Source organism: Berghia stephanieae, chromosome 3 (genome assembly GCF_034508935.2).
Source record: "Berghia stephanieae isolate SIO BIC M18660-M18661 chromosome 3, UCSD_Bste_1.3, whole genome shotgun sequence".
Taxonomy (NCBI): domain Eukaryota; kingdom Metazoa; phylum Mollusca; class Gastropoda; order Nudibranchia; family Aeolidiidae; genus Berghia; species Berghia stephanieae.
This window is the reverse complement of record NC_088362.1, coordinates 51622639-51640868: the sequence shown is the minus strand read 5'-3', so window position 1 is coordinate 51640868 and position 18230 is coordinate 51622639. Positions and strand designations below refer to the sequence as shown.

General features: G+C 35.6%; 1 protein-coding gene across 2 annotated transcripts in view; it reads right to left on the bottom strand.

Annotated features, from left to right (window-relative positions):
• LOC144967988 (uncharacterized) overlaps positions 1–18230 on the bottom strand; it is a 59718-nt gene that overhangs the window by 17758 nt on the left and 23730 nt on the right. For both annotated transcript variants that reach the window (XM_078905835.1, XM_078905837.1), the window contains 12 exons: positions 17790–17872; positions 12457–13863; positions 9775–10932; positions 8914–8994; positions 7973–8040; positions 7593–7788; positions 5238–5378; positions 3832–4281; positions 3293–3385; positions 1870–1979; positions 603–734; positions 294–415 (listed from right to left, as the gene is read on the bottom strand). In XM_078905835.1, coding sequence (XP_078761961.1) covers positions 294–415; positions 603–734; positions 1870–1979; positions 3293–3385; positions 3832–4281; positions 5238–5378; positions 7593–7788; positions 7973–8040; positions 8914–8994; positions 9775–10932; positions 12457–13863; positions 17790–17872 — 4041 coding nt within the window. The remainder of the gene's footprint in view (positions 1–293; positions 416–602; positions 735–1869; positions 1980–3292; positions 3386–3831; positions 4282–5237; positions 5379–7592; positions 7789–7972; positions 8041–8913; positions 8995–9774; positions 10933–12456; positions 13864–17789; positions 17873–18230) is intronic.

Here is an 18230-nt window from a genome sequence, read left to right as displayed (position 1 = left end):
ACTGTACTCATTATTCTCCATTCTTTTTTTTTAACCTTCTCTTTGATGAAAGACACGAGCTACTAATTTCACTTTATTCAATTTTTAAATATTAGACTTTAACAAGAGATAAAAAATAATGTGTCTAAAATGGATACTTATATGGTCATTGACATTTCACACCTTTTTTCCCCCGGTTAAGGTAAAAGTTTAGTTATGATACCTGTCACAACAAGATAATCACTAAAATAAATAAATAAATTAATTAATTAATTAATTAATTAATTAATTAATTAATTAAATAAAAAACCTACATGTTGCTTTTTGGATTTCCAGAGGAGAGGAAGTGTCTTTGACCCCTGCCATTTGTGGATGGTAAGAGACCAAGTCTTCTAGTATCTCTTTTTCTGCCAATGTATAATCCTTAGGATGTTGCCTGTAAAAATACAAACAGTGAATTATATACCCAGTTCAAATAGCAGAGGACACAAGTGACAAGAACAATTTTTGGAGAAGTATAAATTATTATAAAATGAAATTGTAATCCAATCAATTAACAAAAAACGACGTAGACATATATCCTAGTGAAATACATGAATAAATTTTAAATGATATACACTCACTGTTTGCAGTTGTCATCATTACAGGTCCCTTGCAGGTCATAGGGACACATGACACAGTTTGGATTGATCTTGTGGGAGTGGGAGGCACTTATAAGGCTGAGATTTTCTTTGGTTCGATAGAATGGGGAAAATCTGAAGATGAATACGCATTAATTCCTTTACAATTGAATTTAAATGATACCATATCATTGCATAACAAATTATGTTATGAACTGTTTACTCTCTATCACAACTGGGGGTCCTACAGCTCGTTTGGAAGAGCACTTGCTTCACACGCAAAGGGGTCAAGATCAATCCCAAGATTTTTTTTCTGACCCTCCTGTCCATCCAGCAGTGATAAGGTTGCTGGGTCTGTTAGATCCAGTGAAAAGTACTTTATGATCGACAAGCGTTATATTCATAGGTAACAAACAATTGCTATTATCCGTTTTAAGCTATAGAAACTGGGATAAACTCCAGTTTCATGGGCCTAATGACTGAAAGAAAATAATTTTACTCATCAGTTCATCCTAAAAATAAAAAATCATAAAACTAGCTTTTGCTTGCTGATCTTTTTATATTTGAATATTCAAAATTAATCAAGGCAAGATTTTTTTTTTCTCCCCACATGAGAAAGATCAAAACTGACATATTTTATCAGAAGCCACAATGCAGCCCCTGCTAAAAAAAAAAAAACAAAAAAAAAAAAAAATTTTTAAAGAAATAAAAAGTAAAGCACAAATCCCAAATACTCAATTGGCCTTTGAATCACAGAGACCAGTATCCAACCTGGGTTCAGCGGAAAAAAGTTTTTATTGTGACATTCTGTCCACCCAGAAGTGATTAGGAAGCTGGATTTGTTAGATCTGATGAAAGGATTATACAAAGGGTACCAACCAATTCTTATGGAATACTTAATAATAACCAGAACTACTGGAACTACCTTAAGCCTATGGAGCAATATGGTGGGAAAATAAACATAAAAATAACTATGCCCTTTCGCCACAAAGTCATAAGATATCGTCGCCTTGGCATTCCACTAAGGAATATAGATAATTCATCAAACAAAATGTCTGAAGTCAACAGGAATCACCCATGTTGTCCAAGTGAGCAAATTGGGGGTTAAAAATCTTGCCCAAGAGAAAAAAAAAGTGCCTGAAGTGGGGCTCGAACCTGGGACCTTCTGGATCACAGTGCAATGCCTTAACCACTCGGACCCCTAATGGAAAGCCTCATGGAAATGCCATTTTTTTAAAATAAAATACTATATAAGTTGAAAATCGGGTACCTGTATGCTCTGAAAGCTCGTAAAGGACTTGAATACTTGAGAGTGGAGGCTGACTGGTTTTGTAATGACTGACTTTTACTCTTGCCAGCATTAGCATTCTGGAGTTCTCCCTTTATTTAAAAAATACATCAAATCAATACAATTTCAGAAATGAACAGAGCACAATCATAATATTCACATTCAATATCAAACTACCCAATCCTGACTTGACTGCCAGCACCTTCTCCCAGCAAGGTTAAATGACTTTGCAGTTTACAGGAAGTCTTTATTTCTGTGTTGAATACATTGAGTATTTCCAAGTCACTTTGAGGTTGAAGTTGTATGTTGTCCTGTAGTCACTTCAAACCAGTGTTGAGGATAATTCGGAGATGCCCAACACAAATTTATCTTGCAGGAATATCAGACACCACTCAAGGAAATTTAAAGCCAATACCGGAATTTCTGCATACAAAATCCAATCTATTAAGGACAGTATCATTTGTAAACAAAATGTAAACAACCACCGCATCCTCATTATTAGGCAGTAACCACTGTACATATCAACCACATAACCGAAAACCCCATTGACAGATACGTCACAAACAATTCGAACTGCTTCAAAATCCCACAGACAAGAACACAAAACTACAGAAATTCTTTCTTCATTAGAACTATCTCGGAGTGGAATGGGCTGGATGAACTGGCATCATGGCACCACACCTAAACGATTTCAAGGCCCGACTGACATAGGCCCGCGCCCAATGAGGACGCCGCTGAAATACAACCAGACCATTGGTTTCTTCAGTGCCAACCATACAGATACAGATACAGATCCTTCACATGGAAGACCAAATTATTTGATCCTGTTCACTAGTTGGTTACGGTGATCCAGACAGCTCAGTTTGTAGAGCTCTGGTCTCATAAGTAAAGAGATGTATCCAATCCTGGGTGCAGTAAAGGTTTCTCTCTGGCCCCATAGTCCACATCAGTGATTGAGTAGCTGGGTCCCTTCGATATGCCACAGAAAGTACTTTGCGATAAATTTGTGTCATCATATCCAAAGGTTAGCAATCAATTGCAATTATCCATTATTTTTATTTTTTATTTTTTAATTAATCATCTTTTTTATGCCCTTCCACCAAGACATCACAAGACATCGTCACCTAGGCATTTCATGGAGCAATATAGATAAATCATCAAACAAGATGGGTTAATACTCTTGCCCAAGGAAAAAAATGAAAGTGCCTGAAGCAGGGTTCAAACCCGGGACCTTCCAGGTTACAGTGCAATGCCTTAATTACTCGACTACTTCACATGCAACTATCTAATCAGTGCTAAAGAAACCAGTATAAAGTCTGGCTTCAAGTGCCTTATATGGCTTTGAGGGACTTCTATTTGGTAAGAAGACATTTAATCTAAAAATGCACTTGGTCATCTGTCTCACCTCTGAAAGACTGGTAAATGAAATGAAAGGATCTGGATTTGATATATACATGTTGAAAGCCACATTGGTAAGAATTTTCTCCACTTTTTCCTCCTGTGAAAAAAAAAAACAAAAAAATTAATATTGTTTCAAGGACGAATTTGACATATAATGATATACATTTTAAAAAATATATTAAAATCTGTACAGAAATTCGAGGTCGAATAAAGTTTTTTTAAAACGTAGAAGCAGATTATTAATTTAGGTCATTAGATGTTAAAAGCAATTCTTGAGATTTGATAAAGAGATGAAGATCTTAAATTCATAACTAAACAAAAAAAGAGAAATAATCTAACATTTTTCAAATCAAAAGTAAAAATTAAGAGAAATCCTAGTGAATCCACGGGATGTCTTCAAACTGATAGATGTCCAGTCATTGCATTTCAGAGAATGTCATTCTTGATCTCATAAAATTTGTAAAAGATGAAGGGAACTGAATCTTATAACAAAAGAAAAGGACACTCTCAAATTACCTTCAAGAGAACGGGGTTTACACTTACTTGCAATTTACAGAGATTGTTTAACTGCATATCACTCGGCATCTTGAAGACACCTTTGTCACCGGTGGAAGGTCCATCACTTTTCTTTTCTGATGCAAAATTATCGTTAGACTCACTACTCGTTGACCTCTTAGGCGTCTTAGGCAAGTTGGGAGTTGTACTACTATCAGTGGATAAAATAGATTTTCGCCTTTGCCTTTTCACAACCATATCTTGATTTGTAACTTTTCCAAGCCGAATAACATCCACACTACTGTCCGACTGAGGGTTCCACTGGCTTTTGACTTTGCTTGATTTTTTGAATACTCTTTGTATCATTCCTTTCATACTTGTATCTTTCAATTGTTTAAGCTTTTCAGCTATCTCCTTTTCCTTTTCCTTTAGCTTCTGCTTCTCTGCAGCAATTTGTTGTGCTTTAATTGGTGACAGAGTTGATTGCTTTTTGTCAGGCTGAAATGAAATAGATTTACGGATATAAAAGTCATGTAAGCAAATTAAGTAGTAACCTGCATTCTGGATGATAGATAACATTAGCAGGTTTTATCTAGGGTGGTTTATTAGGCAAAGACACCGGGGAGGGGGTCACACTGAAAAATTCAAGTGGCATGAAAAAAGACTTGCCTGATAATTCCAGTATAAATTTAGATTCCAAGAGCACACTATAAGTGTACTTAGTTTGAGATCACCTAAAAGTCTCATCCAGACACAAGCACAGGTCCCCACTAAGAGGGATATACTCAAATGTTTACAAATCATATATAATATATAAACAAATCATAATACAGTGCATAACAGAGAGATAATTTACAAGGAAAATAATATCAGCTCCCAAAACTCTAACTATACATTTGACTGCTTCCCTCCCAGCTAGGGTATCCGACTAGGACCAGGACAAAACCAAATAATCTCATCCCAAGAGAAAGACAGAAAGCATGTTGGAAAAACAGATATAGGGGGACAGAAGACAGTAAGTGCCTCCTTGCCCGTTTTGGGAGGTCAGAACCCCTCCCAGCCTTTAAATATCTAGTCTGAGATGGAGGGACTAGTTGTAAAATAGTCTTCTAAAGCTTTTGACTTCATAGACCTGGGGATCATCATGATGTCCCTATAATCATTGCAACTTAAAAACTAGTATTTAAAAAAAAATTTTATCAAGTCACTAGTTTGTTCTCTATAGATAGTTCGAAGTTGGCGTAACTCAGGTCTTTGTTATTGTTTTTTGCCATCCGCGTTTATGAGTAATTCTCACTAAACTGCATTTACCAGGCTATAAACGATTATGATTACCTGATTACACACAGTTTTGTGTGTTGGCCAATTATACTTCCGGATGGCAATGTTGTGAACTTTTTAGCCAAGTGCATACTATCTATACCTTACCCAATATAATAATGTTTGATTCTCACCTTCTGATTGCTTTGTGCACTCCTCAAGGCTGTCGGAATAAATCCTGCTCCGAGTAGCATCTGACCAATCCCCATTAATGACTTGGCTTTCTCTAAAAATTGGCCTCTCATTACAAGAAGATTATCTTTAACTGCCCGGGCCTTATAAAAGATAATGAATACAAATTGCAATCATTTTCAAAAAATATTGAGACTGGTGGAATAATAATAAATCAATCACAGCTATTCAAAATATCAATTGCCCTGCTTGATTATCATCAGTTTGAACATCAGATGGTTCTTGTGTAATTATCAATCAAGAATCAATACACCTTTGTTGTTTTTGTTTTCTTTTGTTTTTAAGTGTTTTACTGTGCTCGCAATACATTTAGGTCATTTCAGCGTCAGTAAATAGGAAGAAGATGGGATAGACAAAAAAATTTAGATTACAATTAAGGAATGGTTAAAATTGGAAACAGATGTAGATTCTAAGAGCAAACTAACAGTGTACTAAGTTTGAGAACACCTAAAAGTCTCGTCCAGAGGTAAGCACGATCCCACTCAGAGGAACACACTCAAATATTTAAAAATCATATATTCAAAAATAAAATATTCAACAGTTTATAACAGAGAGATGATTTACAAGATAAAAAAATCACTTCCAAAAATAATACTATACATTTGACTGTTTCCCTCTCAGACAAGGACCCTGGCAAGGGCTGGGATAAAACCGAGTGATCCAATTCCAAGACAGAGACAGAAAGCAACTCAGAAAATAGATATGGGGGGATAGATGACACAGCAAGTGAGCTCCTGTTCACCTTGAGAGGTCAAAAGACCCCCCTCCAGACTTTTATTATCAGACATTTCTTTTATCAAATAATCAATTATCATGTAGATGGCTTCTGTCACAAACTCCAAGAATACATCATTTTCTACTTTTAAGCCACATCAAATCTATAGACAGATAACACTGTCCAATGAAAATGCTTAATTTCGCCTTTTGACATCATTTTTTGTTTTGTTTTTAATCTCCTGCATAGTTGGGTTTTCCCAAATTTGAAAGCTCAATGTTAAAATAAAAGATAAAATTCAGATATTGGAAGCATTAAGATGGCAGGGATCTGAATTAATTATCAAGGTGTTACTATAGGATTATAGCACATCTATTGAGTTATAAACAAAAACAAGTTATAATTTAAGACTTTCACGAGCTTGTCGAGTGAAAATCTTAAATTTAAACAAGTTTTTCATGTGATTTCATCATATAATTACACCCCATCTCATCCAAAACAATTTTAAAAATGAAGTATTCGTTAAAATTGAGAAGAATCATGGCAAAACAATTGAATAAAATCAACTAGAAGGTTTCTGCTGTTGGCATCTTGACATTCCGACTTGACGTCATGAGCGTGGGTCAAGGGGTGGAGTTTTATTCGTCCCTGTCTCTCTAATCATTTAATTACGTCATCATTTCGAGGGTTGATCATTTACAGCATGATGACTCATGATCATGCATTTAAAGGTTTTTAATGCATGTTTACATCAAACAAAAATAGATATGGGTGTAATAATGTACATATTTGAACAATGCGCATCACTTTAAATACAAACCATAGTCTACGTTCAAAGCTTGTGTTTTAGTGTATCGTTGTCTTGAAGGTACTGCCCCTTCCTACCTTTCAGAACTAATTGAAAGATATTCAAAACCCCGCCCCTTACGTTCGGCCAGTGATTCCACAAAACTAGTTGTCCCTCGAATTCGGAAAAATGCTGGAATGAGATCCTTTTCTCATTTCGGACCCTCTATTTGGAACGCCTTACCGCAGAGCATTCGTGAAAAAGAATCTTTGTCTATTTTTAAACGTTCGCTTAAAACATATTTGTTTCGATTTTAGTAGATGGTATGAGAAGCAAGATAGGTTTGGTTTGTGTTGTGTGTTGTATTGTGTGTGTGTGTATGTGTGTGTGTGTGTGTGTGCTTGTGTGTGTGAATGAGTATGTTTCAGCCAAAGTAATTTGTAATTTAAGCGCTTAGAGTCTGGTGTCTCGGAGTTATAGCGCTATATAAGTTTTCAGCATTATTATTATTATTATTATTACGTGGGGCAGCGTGGCTCAGCGGTATGGTCTTTGTTTCATGCCCGAAAGGTACAGAGTTCGATCACCCACCACTGCGCTGTGTGACCTTGAGCAAGTCATCTCACCCTAGCTCAATTTGCGGTGCTGCACTGCAGCTGACGCCTGGGTTATTCCAGTCTTCCCTTGGAATAGACCCTAGAAACAAATTTCCCATACGGGATGAATAAGGGGAATTTATTTATTTATAAAATCATGTTCATTTCCCAGTAAACAAAGCCTTCATTTCATACACACCTCGTTTCTGGTATTCAACATCACTTGCTTGTTTGACTTGGCTACTTTCTCAGCAGTCAATTTTTGCTCATTTAGTAGTTCAATCTGCTTCTCCAAAGCTTTAACTTTGGCATCAGCTTTTTCCTGTAGTTTATGACGTTGATTTATTTTATTTGCCAAGTTCTTTAATTTTTCCTGGTCCATCAAAATGGCTTTCCTAAGATTAAATGGAAAGAAAAAAAATCAAAGCTAATTTAAGAAAGTGTGTGTTATAACTTAATTGTTTTGGGTTTTTTTTATTCCACTTCAAATACATGTGTAATCAATTTAATTTTAAATACATTTACCAATCATTTCACTAGAAAAAGATATAAAAAACATTCTTTTCCCCTATCACTCACTTTTTCAGACAGAGCTTTTTATCCTCCTTCCACATGAGAGATAGTTCAGACTGACGTGGATCAATATTCTGTGAAAAAATAATAGATGGATAGATGATATCCCTTCATTTTATTCTTTTCGCTCTTTTCTTGACCTTTGAACACTAAAAATTAAAAAAGTACCATAGACATGTAGAAGATAAAGTTGTTACTTGGCATTAAGTTCAGTTGGAGAAACTGAAGTTGGGATATTTTTTTCTGATATAACTATTTCTTTTAATTTGAGGAGTTAGGATAACTTTACAATTATATGACATTTAATTTGAGGAGTTAGGATAACTGTACAATTATATGACATTTAATTTGAGGAGTTAGGATAACTTTACAATTATATGACATTTAATTTGAGGAGTTAGGATAACTGTACAATTATATGACAAACTGGTTTTGGTTTTTATTTCTTAGACCATCTATAATGGAGAGAGAGAGTTGGTAATGAAACATTGCCCATATGTTTTGGATTTTAAATGAAGTTGCCATGCTTTCTTTAAGCTTAAACCATAAATAAAGTTGTCAATAATATATAAAATATTTTCAACTCAGGCAGAAGAGGAAATTCATCTCTTATTTAATTTAGATAAAAATCATTTCACTTGTAAACCATGTAACACGTACTCCCAAGTCATAGTGATACAAAGCTGTGGACTGAAAAAATAAATAAACAAAATTAAATACAACAGCTTAAAAACAAAAAGAACAAAATTCCAAACTCCGACCATTTCAGGCTTAAAGCCCACCCACCAACAACAACGAAAACAATAACACATAAATACATTACTTAAAAACCAGATAGACAGGTTTTGAGCCTGAAAAGTTCGGAATTTTGTTTTTTGTTTGGGTTTTTTTTTTTTTTTTTTTTTTTTTGAAGTTGTAATATATTCAATGTTGTTTATTCCACATACCTCAGGGATTTTTTCTTGTTCCTCCTCTTCATCTGAAGATGTATTCAATGGAACAATGACAGAAGGGTGAACTGGTGGAATCTATGTGAAATATTTTTTAAAAAAAGATAAATCATTTTGTTAATTGGATTGGTGAAATTACCTTTCAAACAATTTCTCTGACAATGGTAAGTAAGTAATTAAAGTCAGACATAGTATCTGAGACTAGATCAAGGAGAATTGGATGGGATGAAATAAATTGTAATCAATGAATCAAAGGCTTAATAAATTAATTCCTAAATACTAAAATATCTTGAGCTCATAGTTTTTGTTTGTTGTTAAGGCTTTTACGGCGCTTGCAACACATTAAGGTCATATCAGTACCAGTAAAAAGGAAGAAATGGAATTATCAAAAAAATTCTAGATTTACAATTTAAGCACCCAAGTAAAATTAAGACAAAGGGGAATGGTTCAATAGACAGCTGATGTAGATTCCAAGAGCTCACTATCAGTGCATTTAGTTTGAAAAAAAGTCTCCCACAAAGAGGAACACACTCAAATGTGTACAAACCATTAAAATATTCAAAACAAAACACATGACAATACATCACAAAGAAAAAAAATATCACCTCCCATTTGACTATTCCCCTCTCAGCAAAGGATTCCAACCAGGGCTAGGACAAAAACTAAGTGATCCCATTCCAAGACAAAGACAGAAAGCAACTCAAACCAGCTATAGGGAGATAGAACACACAGCAAGTGACCTCCAGCCCACCATGGGAGGCGAGTATATTTGCTTTGAAAAAAAGATGTCAAAATAATGATTTTCCAATATATAAGAAATTAATCAAAAATCAATAAACAAAAATAAAACATACTTACAATCATGGGATATTTTGATTGAGGCTTCTGGAAAGAATTATTGGAAGCATCCCTCAGGGGAGAAGAATTTCTTGAACTATTTCTGCTATCATTAGTCTCGACAGTTCGTTGTATCGAAGAATGTTGAGGGACCACCTTTCCTTGTTGAGTGGCAGCAGAATTGGCTACTGTCGTGACTGCTGGGACAACGGAAGTGGTGGTGAAAGGACTTGCAATTTGGCATGTTGCTGCTGTTGATGATGTGGAAGAAAAATTAACTGGTGACCCTTCTCGAGATGGTAAATTGAACTTTGAAATTGTTTGTGATGTATCGGTATACGAGACTGTGGTTGATGCGATGTTATGCGATGATGTTGAACGTATGATGGATGACACTGCTGAATGTGAAATTTTGTATAAATTGTCTGATGGTGTCTCTCTATGGCTGGTGAGCTCTTCAGTAAGCGGGAGTGAAGCAGTATTATCACTGCAAGAATTGTTATCATCACTTGGCAGCAATATTGAATCCTTATTTATATCAGTTTTGACAACATGGCTATGATATTCATCAAATTCCGAGTTTACAATTTTTTTGTCATTTACCTCTGTAATTGTAGATGTATTGTCAGGATGCTGTTGAGAATTGTCGATTGATGATACATGTCTTGATAATGGTGAAGATATTGCAGCATGCTTTCCAGGTTCTTCTTGTAATGTAGGGTTGGAAGTCGATAAAGCGGAATATTCAATGTGATCTGAACTATTTGCGTAGTGGGGAGTTGTGGTTGACTGGTTCATGGTGCCAGCAATGGAAGATAATCTACTAGTCGAGTTCTGAGCAGACAAATTAGGCCGACTCCACACTCTAGACACGACAGGTGGAGGAATAAGATCCTCCTCATCACTTTCCTCTTCTGTCTTACAGTTGGTATTATTCACATTGAGACCATTATTAACATCCCAATGACTTTCATTTGCATTATTGCCAGCAATTTTTTCAATTGCTTTATTTTCAGTAACATTGCCTTTGTCTGCATCACTATCTAATGACATTGTATTTTCTGATAATGTAGGTAGAGCATACTCCTCTTTCATGTTTGTTTCAAGATTATTGTCATTAGCAGTCGTTTTTGGTGAAGAATAGTCTTTGTGGGCAGAGGAGTCCGAGCCACGTTCTCTCTGAAAAAAAAATTTGGAATACACAATAGACATCTTGACATAATATTGTTGGAGACAAAATAACAGAAATGATTTATCTTGACTTTCATTTTCTTAAAGGACTGAATGCCAGCTATAATTCAAGTAAAATAAAATATATAAATTGCATACCCTGAAAATGAATACAAATATTCCACTTAACAATACTCAATTTTAATTAATTCTTTTTAAAAGAGATTTATCTCCCATGGCATGATCAGGACAGTGATTTTTATTTCAAATAAATAAGGAATTGAACCAGGTCTAGATTTTTTTATTAAAAAAAAAAAAAAGTTGTTTCCCTTTGAATAATTTTTAAAAATAAAAAAGCTTGTCCCTGAGGGTTTATGTTCAGCAGAGTTCAGACGTTTGACCGTTCAGTGTCTCAATTCTAAAATGAATTGCTGAACCAATTTTTGAAAAGCGTTTATCAAAGGTTCAAGATTGCATCTTAAATGTTCGGCTTGCTTGGCTTTTACAATAAGCATTTCCATTTCTGGAAAATTAGTATGTTTCTGTTTGATAATTAATTGTTTTATGACAGTATTATTCACACAATGACAAAGGCAAAAAGATGATTTGAGAACAACCACAGTAATGCTCACACATGATAATTAAATGTAAAGAATTATACATTTAAAATTATGGTGGCTCATTTCAATAAATCGTGAGTAGATAAGAAACAAACCAAAAAAACTTGAGCATTTATACAGCACAAACGTGCTCAAAACGTTTTACAAGTCCTGACCAACAGCAGCACATAACATGTAGAATGAGACATGACACCTGTTAGGCGGTATTACAATTCTTTCCTACAGGACAATGCTATTACTGGCCAGGTACTCATTTTACATCTGAGTACAGTGAGAGAATGTGAGTAAATAGCCTTTTCCAAGGACTCAACTATGCGCCGAGCAAAGCTCGAACCCTGGACCATCTGATCCAAAAGAGTGTGTCTTACCACAAGACCACATAGCGCACATGGAATTCCTGACTCCAAATTCTGCCAATAGAACTTTCGCTTTAGAAAATTCTATATTTTAACTAAGAGTAACAGCAGGGCTTGATCATTTGCAGAGGTGATGGAAAATGATTTGTTTATGAAACCCCCATTCCATTCAATTGCATGCATATGTAAAATTCAAATCAAAACATCTTTAGATAAAATACAACCGGATGTATATGATTTTTTATAAGGATGTGAGAGATAAGTGTGTATAGTTCCCTCTAATCAAAGAAGTGGACTCTTAACAGTTCAAACTTTGCATCTTCCGCCATCATCATGTCTCTCCATTTTCCATAGTTCATTTTCCCCTTTCATCAAACCAAAATCAAATTGGAAAAGAAACAAGAAAACATTATATGTTCTCCTTTTGATTTCAATTATTTTATTTCATTTATTTTTTAAATCACCCTCACCAAAGAAGTTTAAAAACTGAGAAGTAAAATCATGTAAAAAAAAAAAAAAGTAGGATATAAGAAAGGGGGCTACTATTGCAGTATTACCTCGAGTTCCAAATTCCTTTTCCTGATCATATCTGTGAGGAGTTGTTTCCGTAGAAAATCTGCATCCAAATCATCCTCAGACTTTCCATCATCTGAAGCGTCTTCAGGAGTTTCTACTTCTACCTCTGGATGAGGTTTGCCTCTACTAGGAATGTGAGGAAGGGGAGAATGATGTCTTGAGTACTTCCTATGTGGACTGTCTGACCGATAAACTCCATGCTCAACACAATCTACCTTCTCCTTTCTTCCTCTATGTTCTTCTCTAGGGCTACCTGGTTCCTTTTTTCGTTTTGGAGATCGTCTACTTGAAATAGTGTAAGAATAAGAAGATGATGACAAAGGGGAGTGATGGGTAGACTGGATGTTACTTTTATAAGAGGAATTATTGTCATCAGAAGAATTCTCTGACAAAGGCTGGTCTCGTTTTAAGGTGTCTATAATTTTGGTATTATCACGTGAGAGTTGACGATCCGCATTTATGTTACGTTGGCCAAAATCACTGTCTACATCTCTGTCTCTGTTATTTATATGATATTTTTCGTCTTTAACTTTGACAGATCTTCTGAAGGAAACTTTTCTTTCACCACTTTCTTTGCTTACATCCATACTGCAGTCTACCGATAAACATCTGGAAAAGGGTTCGCTGTCTTGTTGATCTGGATATCTGTCAAAAACAGAATCAACTGTTGAGTTCCTTCTCTTTTGTTGATTTTGAGAGGAAGACACTCTTTCAACGTCAACAGCTTTCTTCACCAACTCTCGTAACTTGACGACATTGTTATAGATTGCATCTATATTAATTGTATTTTTAACCTTATCCGCAGGTAGTTGGATTTGAGTTTGAACTGTCTGTTCCATTCTTAGTTGGTGCAGCTTTAAATCAATGTTGCTAACAACAGACGAGTGAGTTTTTCCATCCAAGGTTGACCTGCTAGTTGAAGGTTGGTCTGCTGTGAATTTATACGACCCAGTTAAATCATTACTTGGACCATGGGACAGTGGCTGGTAAATGTTGTCTACAGATGAACCGCTAGGAGTTAACGATGTGTAGGGTGGCATCTTTGATGATGGTGGCTGCTGGAGATGATTGGACACTTGAATTGGATTTGCATTGGAATTGGCAGTTTGGAACACAGACAGGTCATTTGCATTGCTGGCTTCTAATGGCAGTGAGGGTGGAGGAGGGGGAGGAGGAGGTGGAGGAGGTAGTGGAGGAGGAGGTGATGTAGGAGGAGGTGGTATTGAAGGTTTGGACAGGGGCATTGGGGGAGGAGGTTGGGAAGGTAGAGGAGGCAATGAAGGCAGCGGTATGGTCATAAGGTTCTGATCTTGATACCCCAATGTATTTGTGGATAGAAGCGGCATGTAAGGATTGCCTTGATACATCAGCCCAGCATTACCATATACCTAGTTGGTAAAAACAATTTTTAAAAGACATTAAAATATAGGGAATTAATTCATGAAACAAATCATATAAATTATTCATCAAAAGTGTGCATCATTATCATATTGTTTAAGTTTTAGTCTTTTTTTTAGAGGGTTTATAAGCGCTTGCGACACATTTAGGTCATCTCGGTGCCAGTAAAAAGGTAGAAAATGAAAGTAAAAAATAAGGTCCACAAAAAAAAAAAGAAAAAGCAAGAGAAAAGGGACTGGTTTAAATAAGGAATAAAGAAGATTTCAGAGAATATGATCAGTTTAATTAGGCTAATATCACCTAAGCCTAATATACAACACAGGCACAAGATCCAACCAAGAGGAATACATTCGAATGTTTACAAAAGATATTCAAGACAAAAATCATAAATGTGCCCAAGGGAGAGATGATTTATAAAGAAAAAAATAATCTCAAAACGAATATATAACATTTGACTGTTTCCCTCTCACCCAAGGACTACAGCAAGTGCAAAAACAAAACTAAGTAATTTCATTCCCAAGGAAATGACATAAAGCGGTATGGAGAAGGTACAAGGATGCAGAGGGATAAAAATTACAGCAATAGTGAGACCACCATGGAAAGTCAAAAGGCCCCTCTCAATAATCAAATTGTAACAGGTAAACACATTCACAAACACACCACATACACATTCACAAATCAGAACAGCTGTGACCATCACCTGTGGTGAAAAACTTCCTTATTTCAATAATAATAATAATTTAAAAAGTAGTTATCATTAAGAGGGTCCCAATAGCTCATTTGGTAAAGCACTCGCTTCACATGCAAAGGGACCGAGATCAATCCTAGGTGCAGTCGAGATTTTTTTCTGACCCCCCCCCCCCCCCCCCCTCTATTCACCCAACAGTGATTGGGTAGCTGGGTCTGTGAGATCCGATGGAAAGTACTTTGCAATAGACTGGCATCCTATCCAAAGAGTAGCAAGCAATTGACCATTTTGCGCTAAAAAAACGGTATAAAATCCAGCTCCATGGGCCTAATGGCTCTGAAGGACTACTTTACTGCTATCATTAAAACCTTTTAAAAAGTATGTAATAGGACTGTTTTGTTGGCTCAAAGCCTTCATTAACAAATTACAAAGATAAAATGTTTTGTTTGTTTTTAAGGGTTTTACAGCGCTTGCAACACATTTAGGTTATATCAGCGCCAGTAAAAAGGAAGAAAATGGGATAGTAAAAAGTTCTAGAATAAATATTAAAGCACCCAAGAAAAAGTAAGACATAGGGGAACTGAGAACAAATAGTAATAGGGACCAGATGTAGATTCCAAGAGCATACCACCAATATACTTAGTTTGAGATCACCTATAAGTCTCATCCGGACACAAGCACAAAATCAAACAAAGAGGAATACACTCAAATGCTTACACTATACATTCAAAATAACAAATCTAATAATACATAACAGAGAGATGATTTACAAGGAAAAAAATATCATCTCCCAAAACAATAACTATGCATGTGACTGTTTCTCTCCAAGCCAGGGCCAGGACAAAACCAAGTAATCTCATTCCAAGACAAAGACAAAAAAGCATGTTGGAAAACAGATATAAGGGGATAGAAGACCCAGTATGTACCCCCCTGCCCACTATGGGAGACAAAGATAAAACAAACAAACAATACAAAAGGATATGTGAAGTGTACTTTGGCCTTTCTCTCAATCAATTTATATTCATCTGTGTTCAGTATACAGAACTCAGGCAGACCAGCATTCAAACCTATTTTCAATACAGCTGTCACCAAATGCTTTTTTAAATATTCATTGTTATACAAAAATGAATATAACAGCTTCAAAAAAGGACAAATATCAAATATTTCAGGTGGGTGTGTGTGTGTTTGTGTGTGTATGTAGATGAGTGTGTGTGTGTAGATGAGTATATGTGTGTATGTATATGTGTGTGTATATGAGCATATGTGTCTGCATTTGACTGAATAAGCCTCAATAAGTCTCTGTAGATATATGACAATTTGATTGCAGAATTGTTGAAATATCGACCACCACAATAAGCCAAACACATAGCAGCATCTGTTTCTATCCACAGTATAAAAAAGCGAGCCTGCCTGAAGTACATGAGGCGGTTTCATTGTCATGTTGGTAAGAGTACATGTCAGTATCTCTAGAGCTAGATACAGATGTCACAAAACGCATTTTAAATATTTATCGTTGTAACAGTAGTATTTATTGAGTTTGTATGTGTATGTGTATGTGTGTGTGTGTGTGTGTGTGTGAATGTATGTGAGTGAATGTATGTGAGTGCATGTAGATGAGTGTGTGTGTGTGTATGTGCATGAGTGTATGTGCATGTATGAGTGTCTGCATTTGACTGAATAAGGTTCAAAAAGTCTGTGTTGATGTAAGACAACGTGTGTGCCGAATTGTTGAAGCATTGATCCTGGTATCTTTAAATATTATTTTGATAATGGATTTTTGCCCCCCAAGGTCTGCACGCTCTTCTAGCTGTGTGGTTATGTATTGCCTGCAGTCGTTTCAACTTTTGTAAAGGAAATACCAAAAAAGGAGAGAATTACAATAATCTAGTTTAGAAAACATAATTGGCTGTGACTAATTTGATGCTGCCTTGGAAATTTAAGGCCTAATATGAGATATATTTCTCAGGTAAAAAATCATCCATTTGCATATTGTACTTCTCTGAAAGTCCATGATCAGTGAACAGTCAAGAATTGTTCCTAGACTTTTAACTTCTACAACAGGACTAATAAGATTACCACCAAAATTTACACCATGATCTTTGATATTAATTTTGTTACTTCTCACAAGCATGATTTCTCTTTTTCCCTCATTTAATTTAAGCCTATTTTCGTCCATCCATACTTTAGTTTTCATTGACATTGATCTTTAGCAGGTGAATTTCTAAAGGAACCATATGAGTATCACCTGTGTATTTATGATAACAAAGGTAATTTTCTTCAAATATTTTTGAAACAGCAGCTGTATACAGGACAAAAAGAACAGGACCAAGCATTGAACCTTGCGCACTCCATAAATCAGATGATACTCTTAGATGACCTTATATTTTATAATTATTACTTGTTTTCGATTTGGTATAAAAGGTGAATACCAATTTAAAGCTGAGCCAGATATTTTAAAGATAAACTCAAGACCTCACGATCTATTGTCAAAATCAGCCAGAAGAGTCAAGAAGATCGTTCACCATCCATGAGAGCACCGTTTCTGGACTATGGTCAATGGTTGCTTTTCATAATGAGACTGTTATATTAAGTACCTTTAAAATATCAGAAGCTGAGTCTGTAATAGATAAGCCTGTTATATTAATACCTTTAAAATATCAGAAGCTGAGTCTGTAATAGATAAGCCGATCAATTTAACTCAGATTTTATCTCAACAGGTCACCTCTCTTAATACCTTAAACAAGAAACTGAAAATAAAATTGGTCACCTTCATATTTCAACTTCCAACCATATCCTGCAAACCCCAACTCTTCCCCTGCCATGTAACCAAATTGAACAGTCTACATTTCATGTGAGCATAAATGGCAGATTCAACTATGTATCAGAAGGGTGACTTGGGTTCCTGCGGCTATGTGGTCTAGTGGTATGACACTCGCTTTCAGAAGGTCCTGGGCTTGAGCCTCGCTCGGCGCATAGTTGAGTCCTTGGAGAAGGCTCTTTACTCGCATTCTCTCAACGTATTCAAGTGTAAAATGAGTACCTAGCTGTTAACAATGTTGTCTCTGCCCCAAAAAATTGAAACATCACCTAACAGGCATGTCCCGTCCTAAATGTTTAAATGTTGCTATTGGCCAGGGACCCCTTGTAAAGCGCTTTGAGCACATTTAGTGGATATTGCGCTATATAATAGCTCATTTTTAGGCTTGGGTTCCTGCATACACCACTCACCATGGTTGGAATAGGCTGCATCGCTTGGTTGAAGTCCGACCCCAAATTTAATGACTCCATGGTAGAATTCGTAGTTCCAGAGACTTAAAAAAGGAAAAAAAAAAAAAAAAAGTAATAGATAAATGAATAAATTAATTAATTAAAGTAGTGGGAGAATATATATTTCCTCTAATATTAGACCTCTGAAAGCATATATAAAATTAGGCAATATGATAAATATATAATTAAAATCAAAGCCACTGCAGTCAAAATCTAATTTTTTTATTGCCATGAAAATGATGACCCACACTTTAAAATAAAAGGACTGACTAATTTCTCTTGTAAAAATAATGAAAGTGTGTAACCAGTCCTCCAAATCTACTCCTTACATTAAGAATAAGAACACATTCAGATGCCATGTTTACTCAAAGATAAAAGTTCAGTTGTTATTAGTAGAGTTCA